Genomic DNA, 20605 nt, shown 5'->3' with positions numbered 1-20605 from the left:
CGCCAAATTATTCGACAGGGTAAGATTCACAATCGAAATTTTCTAGAGAAATTTGGATCGATTCCTTGCTTAAGCTTATGTAATCCTTAGACGAAGATGTACTATGCCTTAAGTTTGCGTTTGGAGTAAATTTTTTGTTTTAATTCAACTAGTTGCTCAGTTTTTTTTTTAAATTCATACATCATTAGGTCAATATGAAATATGTTATTTAATTTGCATATCTAAACTTTTTTTTCAAAACTAAATAATTTAGTTGCTAAAAAATTTAGGTCGTGATGTTTAGTTTTCTTCAGTTCAACCCAACATATTTGATGCTACAAATTTATTATTTATATTTTGGGGCTATGTTTAATTATCAGTTTAAATTTATGGTTAAAATATTAGATTTATTCGAAGCATGAGATATAATATTTTGAAATAAACCTTTTAACTGTAATGAAAAATAAACTCTTGAAATGTTCTTAAAATAATTTCTACTCATTTATCTCCTTCGTATTTGAGAAATGAACTTTTCCACAAAAAAAAATTCAGTTTCAAATTTAATTTTCGTTTTTGGTAATGAAATTATTTGCACGAAACATTGGTAAATAAAACTTTTTAGTATATAAGCCTTGAATAATTCGATACCGAATTAGTAGTCGTTTCGGACTACTAAGAATATGAACAATTTTTAAACGACTATGTAATACAGTAACCTTGTCGTTTGGAAGTACGGAGTAGTTTGCATCAAATTCGATAGTTCTGATTTTTTGCAAACTTGTTTATGATGTTGGTCGAGTAAATGATCCAAGTTTGGGACCTCGAGCGCTGAACGCAACTTTGTCAAAAATCAAAAAATCCGTCAAAATCAGAAAAAAACCGAAATTTTCACGGGATTTTTCGATTTTTAACGAAGATGCGTTCGACGCTCGAGGTCACAAACTTGGATTATTCATTAGGGAAACATCTCAAACAAGTCTGCTAAAAATCAGAACTACCTATTTAAACGTTAGCTGTGATGTATAAAGTTACGTCCATAAATTTTGAAAGGCTTTATCTCGAAAAGTATTGAGTCCATTCTCATCTCATATTGTAGCAAATTTAGTCTACGTTCTGAAAAGGATTTATCAAAAAACTAGTCTTTTAGAGTCATAGTCGCCAAAATTTTCAAAGATTTTTCGATTTTTGACAAAGTTGCGTTCGGCGCTCGATTTTACAAACTTGGATTATTCATTGGAATAACATCATAAACAATTCTGCGAAAAATCAGAGCTACCGGATTTGATGCAGACTGTAATGTATAAAGTTATACTGTAATAATAGTTTCTGTTTACTTAATTTCAGAAACATTTAATATTTTATTGATTATAGTGGGTTTGGGAAATGCAGTTACAATCTGTTTCGGTACAGCTTATATCGAGAGGAAATTCTAATTTAACTATAGATATTCGATAATAATCAGTAATTTATCATTTAGGAAAGCTTCGTGTGCGAGACCGTGTCTAGTTTCAGCTATTTATAAATATAGCTGCAATTAATAAATCATTTTAATTATAATTTTATTTTGAATATAAATAAATTATTAACAAAAAAAATTTTTTAACAGAGACATCAACATTTTTGGTGGTACTTGATTTAAGCATTAAAAATATTAAAATATTATAATTTAACAAAAATATAATTTATTAAGTTATAATAATAGTTATTAAAATTTGTATACATGGTGCTACAAAAATACGTAACGGACTATGCAGTAAGTTCAGTAACTTATTTTCGATTTCGAAATTTTTGTAGCTGCTGATTTTTATGGAATATAATTATGAAATTATTGAATTATCGCAGTTTTGAAGTGTGTTTTATGTATGTTAATGATTTTTGAGCTCAGAACAATAGCTTTAGTTTGAGTTTTTTTTTGCAAAAAACAAATCCACAAATTAAGGCTAGTTTAAACGAAAATGGAAAACAAGTTATTGAACAGTTTTATATCCTGTGTATTTGTAATATATATACCAAGATACTAAGTTTAGTTCCAAGTTTGTAACGCTTAAAAATATTAATGCTATCTCGACTATTTTCGATTATATGTCTAGAACAAAACTTTAGTGTCAATGTTCTAAAGAACTATAAAAGATAAAAAGTTGAAAATATATTTCATTTTGCATTTTTGTAGCCTTTTGTATATTCTAAAAATAAAACTAATATGCAATATGAATATTTTGAGCAAAGCGCTTAAATTACAGCATAAATTTATAGAAAAACACGTTTTTTTAATAAAAATATAAAAAAATAAATGTTTCCTTCATCAGATTGATTTAGGTAATAGAAATGTTTTTGTAAATTTTATAGGAATTATTATTACTTATTTACATTTTGGAAATTAATGGCTTCGCTAATTTATTGGTATTCTTTTGAAATATAAGATGGGTCATAGTAAAACTAGATGAAATTGATAGGTGGTGAAGATTAAATATTGAAGAAAATTTATCGTAAATTTATGGCCATTGACATCCAACTTTTTTCTATTTTTATTTCTAAGCGGTCTAGTTCTGTCATCCATTGTTAATAAATGACTTCTACAATACCGTTTACTCTAATTTCACATTATATATTTATTAAGTATATGTTTATCATTTTGCAATCCTATTTCATAGTTGGCGCATTTTCTTTTAAATTCAGGGTGTATTATCTTGAAAAATGAGCAAATTACTCAAAAATTCATTTAGAAATTTACCGGTCAAACTTATAACTCCCCGTTTTTTAGTTCGGGGGTTAAAAAAAGAACTACATACAGGAAAGTAAATGTTTCCTTGAATATTTGCAATACTTTATATTTTTAAGAAGTTGAATATATATTTTCTTGAATTAAGTATTGAGATCGTTGATTGACGAATACCTACTTGTTACAAGAACATCATACAGCGTGCATTTCAATCCAGTTATTTTTTTACTGTGTGCAAAAAACGACTTTCTTTTAACAAGTTCTTGCAAATTTCTCAAAGGATTTAATATTATTTAAGCACTATATATACAAGTGAATAAAATAACGGATTATTTTCAATTTTATATAGGTTCTTTTTACTTCATAATACCATAACTAACCAAAAAAATAAAAATAAAAATAAAATATATAAAAAATAAAATAATAATATTTATTTGCTTGCTCCAAGCAATAATAACACATGAATATAAAAATAATAATAATAATAATTGTATATAAATAAAAATTTTTTAACTTTCCAGAAATCATAACTGGTTTCCTGATACTGATGATGTAATGTTTATTAGTAATTAACATCTGATCGTATCAACAACATTATAATAACAATGTATTTGAAAAGTATGCTGCATACAAGAAATTCTGGTACTTTTTGAAGTGAAAATTTGACGAAGAGTTTTAAAATGTTGTAAATAGCTGTTGAATGAACGCATACATTTTGTATGATAATGTTATTCTTTCAGATTCAGAAAATTCTACTTTTTAACCGACTTCAAACAAAAATAGGGGAGATCAATTCGATTGTATTTTTTTTAATGTGTGTTTCCTCAGAACTTTCGACTGGGTGAATCGATTTTGAAAACTGGTGCTTCCCGTTTGGTGCCATTTAATTTTGGTCCAGTTCTGACAACGGCATCCATGAGAAAACTAAAAAAGTCTTACATTTGCATTAAGTATATGCACGACAAGAGGACGAATAACTCAATATCACACCAACCGATTTCGTTGATTCTTTTTTTAGTGACAAATTAGTTAGTGTACAGATTCACTAAAAATCACAAAATAAAAAAACTAAAAAGAAAACCGACTTCAAAAGAAAAACTTTTCCAAAACAAATTAATACGATTATGACAAATTAATAACTTCTTTGAGTACTTTTTGGGTGAACAAAAATCATCGAACTCGCGTCATCACATGCTTGTAATGGAATTACTCCTGAGAGGATTGACGAATTTGGATAGAATTTTTTGTGTGTGTTCAAGTATATGCGGGGATGGTTTAGATTCACAATTCAGTCCACTACAAAATGTTTTTGAGGGTTCCGCATCAAAAAATTAAAACCCATGAAATAAATGGTGAAAACGCATATAAATAATATATTACATTACATCTTACTATTCAAATGTTGTTATTTGCGCTCCCTCCATATTTATCTTGAATTGTGAACAGCTATTTGAATAGTATTGAGGTATTATTTATTGTTATTCAGGTATTGTGAATAGGTATTTATTAAAGCTATATGCAAACGCAGCAAGTACATTGCCGAAGTCTTCAGCTAGACCAAAGGCCAGTTATTCAAAAGTTTTAAGTTTTCACTTCCGTTGACAGTCCCCATGATTGAATATCTTTTTTTTCTCTCTTGTTTCGTTGAATAGAATTTACAACGATTTTAATATATCCAATTATATGTTGAATAACTTTTGATGCACATTGTCTATAAATGAATAGAACCGTGTAATATATGTATAGTTGCACAGATCGTTGCTACGCGTAGGTGGTATGAAATATCTGTTAAAATCTTTTACCTATATAATACAAAAAAAAATATCTTCTTTCTAAATATTTTATTAAAACGATTCAGTACGTTATGCTAAATTATAAATAGTTATAAAAAAACTCTTTAGCTGCTTTTAATATGAACAAAAAAAATATTCACCTGATAGACGAGTTATTTCAACTTCGGGCATCAAAATTTTACACAAAAAATTGTTTTTATATGTTTATAAATAAATACTTTACGGATTTATATTTATTAGGTTTAGTAAGGTTACGTTGCAATATTAGTCATATAAATAGATAATATGTATTATAAACAGTTTTACTGACCTTTTTTTGGAGGATCTTTCAACTGTTTTCTTTCAGCTGAAATTTTTCTTATGGTATAAGTATTAATATGTGAGCTTCCATTATAATACTGCCAACTAAGGATTGAATTTCTAAATATAGCTTTCACCAGGAGGCTCGGGTTCGATTCCCGGTATCGGAACCATTGTGTATGAACTTGCTCATACATTTCAATGCTGGAATATGGAGAAGAAATAACAACAACCATTTGACGTCTTTAAATCCACTTTCTGGTGGTAATCAGTTGTTTTGTGTAACCAAAGTAATATGTACGAGATGGTAACCATGGATCTTATTGATATTGCATACGATCAATAAGAAATAAGAATCACCAGCCCGTTACATTATCTTTACAATTATATTTGATGATTATATAATTTTTAGCCATTGAAACATTAGTTTTCACGTATGTAATATTCGGTTCAATTCAATTCAATCTTTATTCATGTTTTTAATCATTGTACAGAATGTCATAATACATGGATAGGGTAAATTAAAGAAAGGGGCAGGTACGCCGTTGTGTTATATTAAAATCAAAAGTAACACTTTGTACTTTCACCTTGATTGTTAGTTAGGTGTTAGTATTTTAATGAAATTATTATATCCATATATAAATTCCGTGCATGCTCTTTACATCAGTATCTTCATTTTCCTTATAATTGTATATTCTGTATGAATCACATAGACTTAAAAATAATTCGTTGTTTCTTTAGACACGTTAGCGGGTCGAAAGTAACAATGTGGCGGGTCGAAAGTAACACGAAAGTTTAAGGACAAAGGCGTTTGACATAACTATGCTATGATATAATAAATCCACAAATGACTTATTAGAAAAGTTTATATGAACAAGAAAAATATAAAAAATTTGATTTTCTTCAAAAAGCTGTACAAAAAATTATCGAAATTTTGCTTAGTTTACCAGATCTTTGGAAAAAACCAAATCATAAATTTCCACCCTCTAATTTAATAGCAGTCTGCGGTTTTTTCTTCTTTAATAACCCATTGAACGATTCCTGCAATAAAAAACCGTGAACGCCTTAGTTCCGTATTTCCCCTGTTTTTAAGCCTCTGAACTAAAAAAAGGGTTGTTAGAAGTTTGAACGCTATGCGTGTCTGTCTGTTTGTGGCATCGTAGTGCCTAAACGGATGAACCGATTTGTATTTTTTTTGTTTCGATTGAAGATTAATTTAATGGGGTGTGCTCTGAGATATGTTTCAAATTTCTTATAAAAAAATAAACAACTTTTGTTTGAAACATTTTTTGTTAACATTACTGTTTGTTTACCCACGAGGGCGCAAATTAGATGCAAATTTTATAGTATGTATTATATGGGAATATCGGCTATGGGTGCTATCTAAAAGTGATCTAAATTTTTCTTTACGTAGGTGTCGTCAAAGAACAAACGATTGCGTCATCAACACAGTCTATACATGGTATTTCAATAATTAACTCAGTCAATTGTTAGTTTTCACTTTTTAAAAAAAAAATATATATTCTAAATATCTTTCTTGTATAGAGTACAATCTATCGGTGAATTAAATAATCATAGAACATAATAATAATAAAATACAATATATTTGATATATGCATGCTTTGCTTGTGTTTCCTAGCAACAAGAACTCTATACAGTCTACAGTCTACACTTATAATACAACATGAAGTATACTGACTGTAATATACATTTATAAAATATACATTACATTCATTCATTGGTCAATTTTATCTACCAATCAAATTTATATTTACATTTTTATTTATTACTTTTTTATATTCATACATTATTTTATTTTATTATTTATTTATTTATTCATTCATAATTTTATTATTTATATTTATTGTAATTATGTTAATTATGTTTAAAAAAAAAAAGAAGAATGTTATATGTTTTTATATTGTTAATAATAATAGTCAATAGTGTGGAATTAGAAGTGGAGAAAATAAAAATGGTGGAGTATGTATGCTTTTCTTGTTTGATTTTCATTAGTTACACTGCGAGATGCTGATCATTCTCGACTTTTCGTTTTCTCTTTACTCCTTGAAGACTCAGTATAGCTTTGTAAGTTTCAGCTTGGTTTCTTACATTGGCCTTAGAAATCGATTTGCTCGCATGAGCTGGTTTTTAATTAATACTCCTTGCCTTCTAATAATAATCAATAGTAGAATTAAGAGTGGAGAAAATAAAAGGGTGGACTAAGTATGTCTTTTTTCTTGTTTGATTTTCATTTGTTTCATTGTCTTCTAGTCTTGTCGTTTTTGAGTATCCTTATCCTCTTTACTGCTTAAAGACTTCATCAAGCTTCCGTTTCAGCCTGGTTTCTGATTTTGGTTTCAGATCTTGCTTCGATCGCGACTTCGTGACTTTGTTTTTGCTTATTAATCCTTTTCCGCTTCCTGTGAGTCACTTAAATTTTTTAATACTTATAGTACTTACTTTATACGAGGAATATATTCCAAACTTTTGTGATCGCAAAAACAAAGCACCCTGGTTACGGCCATTTTGTTATTTTCGGGATACTATATGGTACTCCAGACACTAAGATGAATTAATCCATTTGCTGGAATTTCGAAAATACAAATTTCTATCTCCCTTTCAAATAGAAAACATAGTTAATGCTCCATACTATAGTGTTCTCATTTTCGAAAGCACAAATTGTGACACTTTTGTATTCCAAAAGTTTCTCTTGAATTTTTCAAAACATTGAATATTCGTATTTAATGATTCAAAGAATATGTAACACATTATGTATTTATACCAAGAGTCATACAACTACAAACGACTCTTCCATTTCGGTGAAAGACCTTTCCTTTCCCGATGGAAGCAACCTTCAATGGAAACGTTACGTTAACTTTCCAGAACCTTTGGCAATAATGCTCGTGAAATACATTCGGTAAAAATTGATTGAGATATATGAGATATTCGAGTCTATTTTACCATATTCCCTAGAGTTGGTTCCCCAAGAAAATTTATTAGGTATTCTCTAGATTATCTGCTATTATAGTTACTATCGGCTTGTGAAATTTTGTATTGTTCTAGTGAAAAAGTAAGTAATATATCGAGAAAAAAATAAAAATATGGATAAGTAATAACCAGACGGAATTGTTAGGCGCTACTTTAGTGCTAGTAGGAATTTTTCGAACTTAATATAAAACTTTCTATAAAAGATTTCGAATTCGTTATGACATATGGTAAAAATGTCTTCTTCTTCAAAGATTTCCAGTATCTCTCATCGTTTTAATTGTTTCGTCTCCTGTAAAGTGTTAATCATCCTCTCTCCCGATTCTTCTCTTCCAAAAAACAATAGCTGTCTTTGTCTCTGTATTCAATATGTATCAACAGTCAAATAGAGTGGCCAGTATCACGAAAAAGGAGCCACCTCTAAAACAAAAAAATTTAATCGTGAGTTCTTAAAATATAAAATAATGACGAAAAATCAAAAACTAGGTAGTGAGGACATAAATAAAAAAAATATACTTGATAATATTAGACGAATATTTCGATATTTCGAAAATCAAGGCAGATATCGAAAAACTTTATTCTTACTTTTCATCTACATTCATGAAGTTTTAAAAAAAATTCATAATCGAAGATGAAAGTAAGATACAAATAATTTCAACCACACGTCGAAACTTGCCTCGGCGTTCGTATTACCTTAAACTCAAGTTATACGTAAATTTTTGATTTTTTCAAAATATCATCCAAAAAAACGTCCACCTCACACAACGAAGATTATGCATAATATTTATAATATTATTAGCTATTATTTTTTTGAAAACGGGTATTTAATTTTGTATTTAAATGTAAAGATCTCTTCTATATAAAAGTGTAAGTTATAAGTATTGTATGAAGAGTATATCCTAGCAAACAAGTTTACCCACCTACACTCATATAATATTATTAGCTAAGTTCGTACCGTACGTCTTCTTTGTATTGTATTGTATTATATTATAACTATAGCTACACATAAGTATAAGTATTTAGCATTCATTTCATCACAATTATTTACAATCACTAATTTAAATCAAAATATTAGCTATTGTAATGTAATGTCGTATGTTATAAAGTATTTAAGGTAGTACCTACACGAAAGTGATATTTCAAGAATTTATTTCTCAAAACTCAGAATATAAAATATTTAATTCATAATACACATGCTGTTAAAATTAGAAGATGATTTACCATGCCATACATGAGATATTAGCAATTAAAAGTGACGCAATTTGTACGTGTACATGGGAGAAGCGTAAAAAAATACACAAATTTACAAATATTATATTTATTTATCAATGAATAGCGTTCACCATCTCTATGAAAAACTAATATAATGTAGAATACTATATTTAGAAAATATATAATAAAAAAATAAAAATTATTTACCATATAGTTTCGATAAAAAACTTAAATAAATAACTCGTTTTAGCGATGTTTTTTTGTGGAGAGGATATAAAGACTAATGGTAAAGGTATATATCAAAGTGTGTGTGTTTATACGTATAGGAGATACAGAAGTGAGGAACTACAGTCTTGTGAAAATAATATATGGTATAGTCATAGTAGTCATAGCACAGTTAATGCGCTGAATGATAGTATTAGTCCAAAACTTTTTGACTGGACTGTTGCGGAGGAACTACCTTAAATAGATATATGTAGCTAATTTAAGCTTATTCTCTACCAGCTGCACAATGTGTGTATACATACCTCTGCATTCTATGTGAGATGGTCATGGTACCTCAATTTTATTCTTCGGCTTCGAAGAGACCTGATAAGTATTTTGGTGTCGACTAAGCAGAATCAGGCGGATAAGAAGAACCCGTCGTCATGTTAAAAATGATAGTCAAAATATTAATAATTGGGATTAACCTCCGTTTCTCAGGCCACGTCTATAACAGAGCCCACCTACATCATTATTTTTAATATTTATTTATTTATTACACTAAATCCGAATAAACAAATAATTTTGTGATGTGGATGGAGTCGGTTACTTCGTTCTTATCCAAGCGAAGACAATGTGATCTATTTACCGCCCCAATAACTATTTTCGTTCGCACTGCCGATGCCTGGATTCAAACCCACAACCTCCCAGCTAGTAGTCAAAGCAAGTAAAGAACCAGTCGTCATGTTCGATTGGCAGAAGTTCTTCGTATAAATGCATAAATTCTACGCGAAATACTCATAAATGACCACTCACACACTTTATGGAAATGAGCTCCCAACCAAATTGCCTGAAGTTTTGATATATCGTAGTTCTAAGCATTCTGAATAAATATCACAATGAGCACAGCAAAAATTAATGTTTTGGTGTTATTAAACGTTAAGGGAAATAGCAAATAGGATATAAACACCTAAAAATAAACAATTGACTGAGCTAATTGTAGAAATACCAAGTATAGATAATGTTGAGTAGCAGTGCTTGGATTATTTTTAATAAATTAGAGCTAACAAATTTATGGCGGTCTTCCAGCCGTCATTTGTCCTAGTTTTCAAATTTTTTGCAAAAGTTGTGTTTTCTAGAAAACTTTTTTTTAATCTTTTAAATGAAAAATATTATTTAATAAGGGATCGGACTAAATTTGTTTTTATCACATCAGATGAAGAATTCTCATTTCACGAATAGAAAAGTGAAGGTGGTTTTTACAAATCTTTATTAGTATGTAAGATATGAACGTTAAAGTCACTAGTGACGTCATACATGAGTGTAGCCCTAGAGATTACATATACAACTTTGTTTTGCTTAAATGAGATGGATAGTCTTTGAATGCAATCTTTGATTGCTTATAAATTCTTCGTTTTTTAATCAATTTTAATTTCACTTTCAAATTTTGTCATGGTATTAAGTTTTATGGATAATATGGAAAAATTTGACATCAGGATTATCCCCTATTAGTGAAGAAAATGCAGAATTTTGTGGAAAAGAAGCTGCGTATCATAAGTTGTTAAAATTAACTGTCTAAAGATACCTACGCATTTTAATTAGTTTTAACTACTGACTCGATTTGTGTAAGCCGAGACTAAAGTTATACAAAGCTTCAATTAAAAGTTCAAAGAAATTCAAAGTTTATTTAAGAATTCGTCAACTATATTGTTGAGCAGCTGACATCAAAAACTACGAGAGTTTGATAAATCTTTTTACAATTTTGCCGTCATATTTTTTGTTTATTATCTACGGTACAATAGAATGCCTGATAAAACTTATTTTAATTATAAAAAATTTTGTAATTAAAATTAAATTAAATTAAAATAAATAATTTCCAATAAATATTTAGTTTAATACATAAATCAATAAATTCCATAAATATTCAATTGTGGCAAAAAAAAAAAAATCATAATTCTGCATAAATGTGTCAAATTAAAAAAAAAAAAATACACATTCTCGTACAAAACTAAACGGCCCTCTAATTCAAATTCTTATCTTTTATCTGGGCACTAACTTAGTAAACTTACTTATATTGGCCCTTAGGGTTTAACTTGAAATTTCCAAATTATAATCATTCGTTTACTGAAGCTAATCTTGAAGATTGGATTCATAGAAGGTCAATTGAGGAAGGAATTAATTGGTATCTTTAAAAAATAAGAAAGTCGACTTTTTTTAAATAAAAAATCAGAAATGAACTTCATTTTCTTATTTTTTGGGGCAAACTTATCCTGAAATACCAAGTTCCAATAAATTTTAAACAAAAAAATATTTTTCGATTTTCAAGATTTGTACAAAAGAGTCCAAGAAAATTACAAAAATCGGGAAAAGCTTTTTCTTCTGTTTTGATGTAAATCTAGAGTAATTTTCTAGAGTAATTTAAACTTAAAAATTAAAACATTCGGATCACTTTGGAGATTGAAAGTCTAGTTTTGAGATATATAACTGAAATCGTACACGTGAGGTTCATTCTCGGAACAATTTTTTTAGTAATTATATCAGAAACTTGTCATTTTAACATAAAATTAGACAAATTTTCATATCTTAAGGTGCAATTTTTCTCTCCAATTCGGATTAAAATTATTTTCAAGAGTATTATGCAGAAAACATAAAAATCGGATTTTAGATGAACGAGCAATGTTTTGACATACCAACTAAAATACTACGCAGACTAATGAAATTAAATCATAAATCAGAAAAATGTTATAAAATTTCCAAACAGAATTTTATGCTTTTTTTCCAAGAAAATCAAAGATCCATTGACAGAAGACCAAGAAACAAACTAAACAAAAATCCATGTTGCTTTCGCCATAAAATTCTGAAGAAAATATGTGACCAATGTTACAAAAAGCACGGCATTTTATTTTCCTGGAAGAAAATTTTTGCACTTCGAGTTTTAGTGAAATATTCTTTTACTTTCCGCCAGTATTGTTGTATTAATAAATATCAGAAATCAAACTTCTCGAGTAAGTATTAAAGAATAATGCTCAGCTTACACATACACCCTTCTTATCAAACAAACAAAAAATTAAATAAATAAATAAAAAATTTATTAAGAACTGATAATAAATAAAATGATTACAGCAAGACTTACTACAACAATTCTTAACTTTTTAGAATGAAACGTGAAAAAAAGTACATACATATACTTTATACAACGCGAGACAAACAGACAGACATGATAAAATAGATACCTGTAAAACTAACAGACTTTCATTAAAAAGGTAAATTAAAAGAGATAAAATATGAAAATTATATAAAAAAGACAAAGACATGATGTTTTTTTTCAGATCATATAGAGTGGAATCATATTTTGTTATTACTAAGTGTGGAGACTTTTTATACCTCTCACTTATTCCAATGGTCAACATCTAAAACAGTTGGCGCACATATGTTGTAAAAGAAACACGCGCTCTTATCACATATTCAACTCTCTCTCGGTCAAGCGGATCCGTTTTTAACGATCGATCTGCTTGTACACACAACAATCCAAACACGTTGTTTTTGCGGATTTCATTTATTCATTCATATAAAACATACCAGAAAACGCATGCTCTGAGGAAAAACTAAAGTGATGAAGAGTTAGCTCTTTTTAGTGGAGAAACAAACCTGTGTATTGTTGAGTGTATATAATTATTTCTTTTTTGAGACGTTAAGTTTGTGTATTGTTGTGCCTTATAGTGTTTTTTTTTTGGGTCGGATCGGGTCAAAAAAATAACAAAACAAAACAGTTGACATTTTTTTGATATATTATCCTCTGGTAGACTAAATATATATATTTATGATTAATAATAGTGTCCTTTCAAAGTAAAAAACCACAATATAATGTGATCCATTGTTATTTTTGAAAGTGTCAAAATAGTGTTAAATTTATGAGAGCCCCCCATTTTATTTCACAACAAAAAGTATTAAATTGAATATTAAAAACACTGTATGCACTTAATTTTCGTTTATTCGCGTCGTTTCTCAAGTGTCTCTAAGGTGTGAAATTTGTTGTACGGTGGAAAACGTTTTTCAATTTGTTTTTTTTTTTACGGTGATTTGATTTTGTGACTCTGTGTTAAAAGAAGATAACGAAGAGAGAAAAGTTCCCAATTTCATATTGGGAACTTTTATTGTGGATCGTCATTGGCTATGGACACGGGGGACTGTTGTATTGTATTGAGGGCCCCCGGTGCCGTCGCCCCGTCGAATACGACCGGTGATCAAATTGTTCCTGCACATCCTGGTGATTGTTGGTCAACCAACACAATTAATACGATTAATCAGTCACAGTATATTGATTGGTTACAAATGCAGGTTAGTTTATTTTACTACAAAATCTATTCTCGAATTGCTTTAATGGTGTAAGGGTTGCCCAGTTTTAAAACTTTAGAAGGCACATTGTTTGGTGGAAGATAGATACCCTGAAAAATATTCGAAAACTTTCGGAAAAGAAAAAATTTTTGAAGTGGTGTAAAATTTGATTTACGAATTTTTTCATTTGTTTAAAATTGAAATGTTGAATCCTGAAAAAGTTTAAAAATAGTCTAGTCGGCTGAAAATGAGCTTTGTGAGGAGGAAAAGTTGAAAAATTCGAATAAATATTGACACTTTCTTACCAGGCAAGATCTCTTGAAATTTTGTTTACAGCTCTGATGACAATATTATAATAAGCTTGCGAATTGCTTTTCGAAAATATACAAATAAAGCGTATGTAAGAAAATGGTGGAAGCGCCGTGAAGATGAATGTCATAATAATTATTAGTTTTGATTGCTAAAAACTCAAGCAAACTTAATTTTTAAAGACAAGATTTACCAAAATGAACTATACTTAAATTTAAATGAATTAAAAAGTGTAAAATACGTCTGAAAAAGAAAAACTTCATGTTATTAGGCTTAAAATGTTCAGAAAATGACCATGCACAAACCTTATGGGAATTGGCTCTGAAGTAAATTATTTAAATTTTTGACATGTTGTTGTCATAAGCCCATCAAAAATAGTATTTAAATTAATTTGTCTCCACTCCAGGCGGATAGTGTAAATTTTCGCCCCGCTGTTGACGATGTTTCCCCTTTCAGTCTCCGTTGAGAAGAAAAGTAGTTTATACATAACGAGAGCAAGTATATGATGACTCAAATCTCGGTTTTGGTCTGGGACATTGAACTTGTGATCTGAGACATTCATTATTTTTATTATAGGCAACGTTTTAACAACTGAGCCAGCGATAATAAAACTTATTATTTGAGAATCGATTTGAGAAAAAAAAACTTTGTCTGAAATTTAATTTGGAGTATAAAATCTAACTCATTTTCTTAAATTTATTGAAGACAAAGAATATTATTTTTAAATACCAAGAAAAAGCTGTTAATTTTCTTTTAAAACGCAATTGAATCTATAATTTAATTTACTTAAAATCTTGGATGTGTTTAGAAAGTAATTAAATTATTTAGAAAATTACCCTACACAAAAAAAAGGTACAATTTAATATTGAAGGGTTGTATTTTATCGGTTATATCCATCTTTGTTTATTTAACGGCGTGAATCTATAAAATATGACCTCTGTGTATTATCAGCTTTCATCAATACTAAATAAAATTTAATAAGTTAACAAGCCAAAATCTGGTATTGGGTGTCTCCATTAATGATTTTGACCCTATGTATTAAAAAAAAAAAAGCAATTGGTTTGTTAAATTTGGGACAAAGATCGTAGGTTTGAAACTAGGAAACAACTGTTTCTCATTCCCAAGGAGAAGTCTGCTAAAAATAAATAATTTTAATTAATGAGCTCTTACCTTTTTAAAATACCCACCGTAGAATAAATAAGAACAAATTAATAGTCTTTTTCTTTGACAGTTTTCTCCAATTACCCGAAAGACGTTACTCATAAAGAAGCTCCAGTTACTCATAAGGAAGCGTGCTGAAAGTGTACAACTCGCCAATTTATAGTACTTTCCTTTTCTTTCATAAGTCATGCAATTTAAATATTCTTAACAAAGATTACAAAACAGTCTTGCGAGTGGTCTCTGACATGGATTAAACGAAGATACAATTCAATCTCTTTTCAGTCATGACGTGATAACACACCAATTTGGTGATAACACACCAATCACATTTCGTTTCACAAGCCGGAAAAAAATTTTATTACCCATAAGTATCTCACTTTGTTTTGATTTTAGCTAGTAAAGAGAAACTTAACTAATGACTTGATCTTTTGGGAATATTAACTAGATATTACTTGTGTACCTGAAATTCCTCCGAAAATCTCAATTAGAGTGATAAAAAAAATGAACTATTAAATGATTTTAGAATGTACTTTTGATGAATTTTATAATTCCAGTCCAAAGGCAGCCATAATACTTTTAAGGCGACTATCAAGACTTTCACGCTCTTGTCTTCCTTGGGATATTGTGGTCTTGGATTCAAGTATATTTTTGTATAGGTTTTTAATTATTTTGTAAGTGCTTTGATTGTAAGTCTTCATCATGTTTCAGTGACAATCGAATTTCAATACTTAAGTATCTAAATTCAATAAAAATACAAGATCCTAAACTTGTTTAGTTTCCACATTTTTGAAAACCGAAAACAAAAGAAAGATGATATCTTAACCAGTAATAGGTGAAATTTTCCGCGCGATACCCACGGAATCCTTTAATAGAGGATTGCATTAAAAGATTTGAGACAAAAATTGATCGTTTACCAATTTGACGTATTTAATTGAAAAAGAGTGACTTCCGGTATGTTTTTTCAGTATCGACGCTTTTCGAACATATGAAAAATTGTTAATGTTTCGCGCACACGCGAACATATTATGTAATATTGTGAAAAATATTATTATTATTAAGGGTTGTTTGACTAAGTGGTGGGATTAGAATGTGGTTACTGGTTATTTTCCTTGTATTATAGGGGTAATCATGTGATGTTGGGGGTTCTGAAATGTATAATGTTTAAGGGGTAGTAAATATGTTTTTTTTTATGTGGCTTATTAGAGTGTGATTGGGGTTAATGTTGATATTGTAATTTGATTTCTTTTTCATTTCATTAATCTAATGGTTTTACCTTCACCTGCATTGTTTAGGTAAAACATTCTTACCGGGTATCTCGAAAGTATGTATGTTTTTATCTGGTGACTTCTTTTTGTATTTGAAATGAATTCTTAGATCGTTTTGGAAGATAATCTGAGAAGACAAATTTTTTTAAAAATTACTTATCACATACATACGTGATTATAAAATTGCTAATTGAGGATAATTTTTTTAAAGAGTAAAATCAGTTATAACGACATTGAGGGACCAACAAATTTCGTCGTTATAAACGATAGTCCCTCTAAGCAATATGTACATTTTTTAATTTTAAATTTCTATATTTCAATAGTGAGAGTTTGGGTATATATGTACATATTTTCAATTGTAATTGCTGACTAATTCCAATGAAGATTGGTCGTTATAACCGATATATGCGCAAATAAGAAGCAATATAATGTCAATAAGATGGCATTTAAGATATTGTTTTGTCTAACTGAAAAGTATGTACATGCACAAAAAGTGTGTTTGTACATGCGTTCGTCATTTTAGCCGATACATTAGCTTATAATTTCAATGAATCTTGGCCGCTATAGCCGGTATGCAGTGAAAATTCAGACATTCACGTAAGTGTTTATATAGTGGAACTTTCATTTTCGTAACTGATATCATTATAGTTCTATAATTGTGACTATACTTTTTTTTTGTTTACAGATCTAATGTTTAATGTGATTCTTACCATTCTTTTTAAATGTAATTTAATTAAAATTTGGTATTTTTAACGGTCAATACAAAGAAGAAAATTGGAGAGTTTAGAAAATTAGACAATTACTTGTCTGTAGCATTGTAGATTTCAATCAAATGACTTCAGTGGGTTCTAATTCGGATTATTGAGAAAGTAATGAGTAAAGGTTAAGAAAACGTTTTAAACGGCAATGTTAGATAGTTCCTAAAGATTTGCTTTTAAACGTCGCAGTTTATTTTTTAAATTTTGTAAATATTCACCAGATTGGCTGAAGCGTGTAACAATATTTTGTTTCTCCTCATTTTATCCTAGCCATAGACACTACACCAGCCATATTATAAATTTTCAGCAATGAATGTATTGGAGAAATTAATTTGCAATGTAATGATAATCAGTGCCTTAAAATAAAACTGCGATAATAGACTGAAAGTGAGTTTCAGAGGGCTTTAAATAATTTACGACAATATTGCTCAAATGTATGAATAAACTGTCAAAATCTTTCACAGAAATTTTTGTGAATAAATTATTATAATTATTTTAATATAATTACGATATTAAATTAAGGCTCAATTCTGACATTTAGTAACGTATGAGAAAATGTTGTTAAAAATAATTGTAAAAATAAGTTGTTTAATACACAGGTACTTATGCACAGAAATTCACCAAAAATACTTCTGTAATCGGATAATGTAATCTCCTGCTGAAAAATAAACGTTTAAATAAAATTTTAAAAAATATATACAAAATAAGTTTTTGGGAAATTTCGAATATAAAATCAATAATAAGTTAAGTAATTGAATCTTCAAAATCAAAAAATTTAATGAAATGTACTAATTATTAATGATTTTAAAAGCAATTGTTTGATTTGGTAAATCAAATTTCAAACGAAAACATTGTGTAAATTCATAAAACGTAATTTTTATTAAACTTTTCTTAAATTTTAAGGAAAAATTGAAAATGGATTTGAATTAAGTATAATTTTCAGAACTGCGTATATAATTATGCCAAGAGGAAAGCTAAATTTCTTATGTTCTTTCTTTAATAACATTTCTTATGTTCGCACATTATGTATATATTTAACTGGCTAATAATATTCCTGAGATGATATTCCTGTTTTAATCACCATACTGACAAAAAGCTATATTTTTTATATTATTATTCCAATTATATATTTTTTAAATTTCTTTTGACACGTACATTTCTTGTAATCGGTAGTTGAATTTCTAAGATAGAAACATTTGTATATTTTGTTTTATGAGCTCATATAAAATCAGACATCTTCATTATATTTTTCATTGTGAAGATTCAAGTAAATTGGCATTATTCCGAATAAAATCAATTTAAGTTTTAACACGCTTTTATTAGCTTTATACGTATGTTAGTATGTTAGTATGTAACGGATAATTTGAACATGATTAAGACCTTCTTCGAAATTTTGGATTAACTCGAAATTTGGCATACTTATCAAGGATGATAATATAATAATTTAATTAGTATATTTGATTATCCTGATCAGGATTTTCAGGATAAGGGATTTCTATATCTGAAACTATATACATTTATTTGCGCTCCCACCAAATTTATTTAAATTTTTTGATAAATAAATAGTAGTCTAAAAAACTAAAAAGCACAAAATACATAATAGTTTAAAAAAACTAATAAACACGCTTTTTTAACTAGCTGAACTAAAAGGTAGAAAATAATAGAATTGAAATCGTAAAAAAGCATTGGATGCTTTTCAAATATTTTATAGAGACTTAACATTTACCAATATCTGTCTATAAAATATTTGCAATAATTGGAATTTAGCACCCCATGCTTTTTTACGATAAAATGATTTTTTTTGAATTTGAAGAAATTATTTTCTACCTTTTAGTTCAGCTAGTTACAAAAACGTGTTGTTAAAACAAGATATCATATATAATTTTTTTGATAAATTCCAATTTATGTTTCATTAAAAGCAGTTAATTATGGAAAAATTCTCAATTATTTTTAAAATAAAAAAACAATAAATATTATTTAAAAATAAATTTGATTTTTTTTAAATGTATAAAAAGGAAATGAAATATCTAAAAGACAATATAAGCAATATAATAATATTCAGTGAACAAAATAATATTTATAAATTTTGTTTGTAATTTATAAGGGCATTATTGTCTATAATGTAATAAAACATTTATTATAATGAATATTATATAAAAATAAATATAATAATAATAATTGTTGATCACATACACGATAAACCGTTTAGTAAGTAACTGGCTTGGTAATTTAGTGATCAAATTGTCCGTGTTATTATTCAGTGCATCCAACCATTAGATTAAATAATATTATATATATATATATATATATATATATATATATATATAAAATGTTGTCTTCCTATGTTAAAATGTTTTTAAATTATATAAAAATAGACGGAATTTGTAATTTTGAAATGCGCAATAAAGAAATTAAAAAATTTTGTACGGGATAGTAGGCATAATCGTAGTATTTTTTATAGTCTAGTTGACAAGTTTAAATTGGTGAAATATAGAGATAATGTTTATAATTATTATTAAACAAAGTATTAAAATTTTTGTCTCTATTATAATTATTCAAAAATTTAACCATCTTAGGATTTCATCTCCGAAAAAGCGAATACAAAGAAAATATTTTGGAAACCTTCCGTGTGATGAATAGAATCAGATAACAAAAAGTTTTCTGAGACGGGCGCGAATTATATATATTTTGGACATTTTCTGCTCGGATAAACTTTGATTGCAATCATCTCCGAAAATATTCAAGCTCCAAAAAAGTCATATTATTGAGAAGATCGTTAAATTCTCTGTAAAAAAGGTATCTATCAAAACTTTGAACAGAAACCGAGTAAAATCTTTGAAAATATTTACTTACCTGTGATGCATGCCCACTTTTAAATATTCCTTGCAAATAAAACAATATCTAACCATTTTTTAGAAATTTAAACCGGAATTAATTAAACAAACAGTAACTATTGAAGCAGCTAACATCCGAAAATACGAGCATGCGCATTGAATACCATGCTCAGGTATTGTGTTTCTCTGTCAGCTGTTTGAATATTGTCTTGTTGTCTTTGTGAATCTTCTCTGTGAAACAAGACAGTACATACTTGGTAATAGATGACCTAAGAGTAAAACGCGATTGAAAAATTGCTTGTCGTTGTTTAGAACTACCATCTAATAATTTTAAAAAAAAATTTCGATTACCGTTTACAAAAACGGCTATATCTTAACGACGATAGAACGACAAAACGCTCGGCAAGAAAATATGTATCAAATATAAGTAGAAAAATAAAGGTTTCTTAAGAATATAACTTAAATTTTTGTATTGTAATGGAGAAATTTATTTCAATGCTACCGAATTGAATTTTTTGTGTCATCGTAGAAGCAAATGGTTTCCAATTATTAAAAACTAATATTTATCAATTAAATACAATTGATTTTTTTTTAAAAAACACTAGGTACTTTGTTTTGTTAATAATGTACACTGTTTTTAATCTTAACGACGAAATATTTTTGAATTTTATTTTTCGAAATTATTCCATATTCCATTTTTTTGTAGGTTTACGAAATAAACTGTTTTAAATGACCGTATTACATAAATTTTAAA

General features: G+C 28.2%; 1 protein-coding gene across 1 annotated transcript in view; it reads left to right on the top strand.

Moving 5' to 3' along the window:
• The first annotated feature begins 13124 nt into the window (after positions 1 to 13124).
• LOC123296888 (dendritic arbor reduction protein 1) overlaps positions 13125 to 20605 on the top strand; it is a 379251-nt gene continuing 371770 nt past the window's right edge. The window contains exon 1 of the mRNA XM_044878585.1: positions 13125 to 13527. Coding sequence (XP_044734520.1) covers positions 13363 to 13527 — 165 coding nt within the window. The 5' untranslated portion in view covers positions 13125 to 13362. The remainder of the gene's footprint in view (positions 13528 to 20605) is intronic.

This window comes from Chrysoperla carnea, chromosome 3 (genome assembly GCF_905475395.1).
Source record: "Chrysoperla carnea chromosome 3, inChrCarn1.1, whole genome shotgun sequence".
In the NCBI taxonomy this organism is placed as follows: domain Eukaryota; kingdom Metazoa; phylum Arthropoda; class Insecta; order Neuroptera; family Chrysopidae; genus Chrysoperla; species Chrysoperla carnea.
The sequence above is the reverse complement of the archived record's forward strand: the minus strand, read 5'-3'. Positions and strand labels throughout refer to the sequence as shown.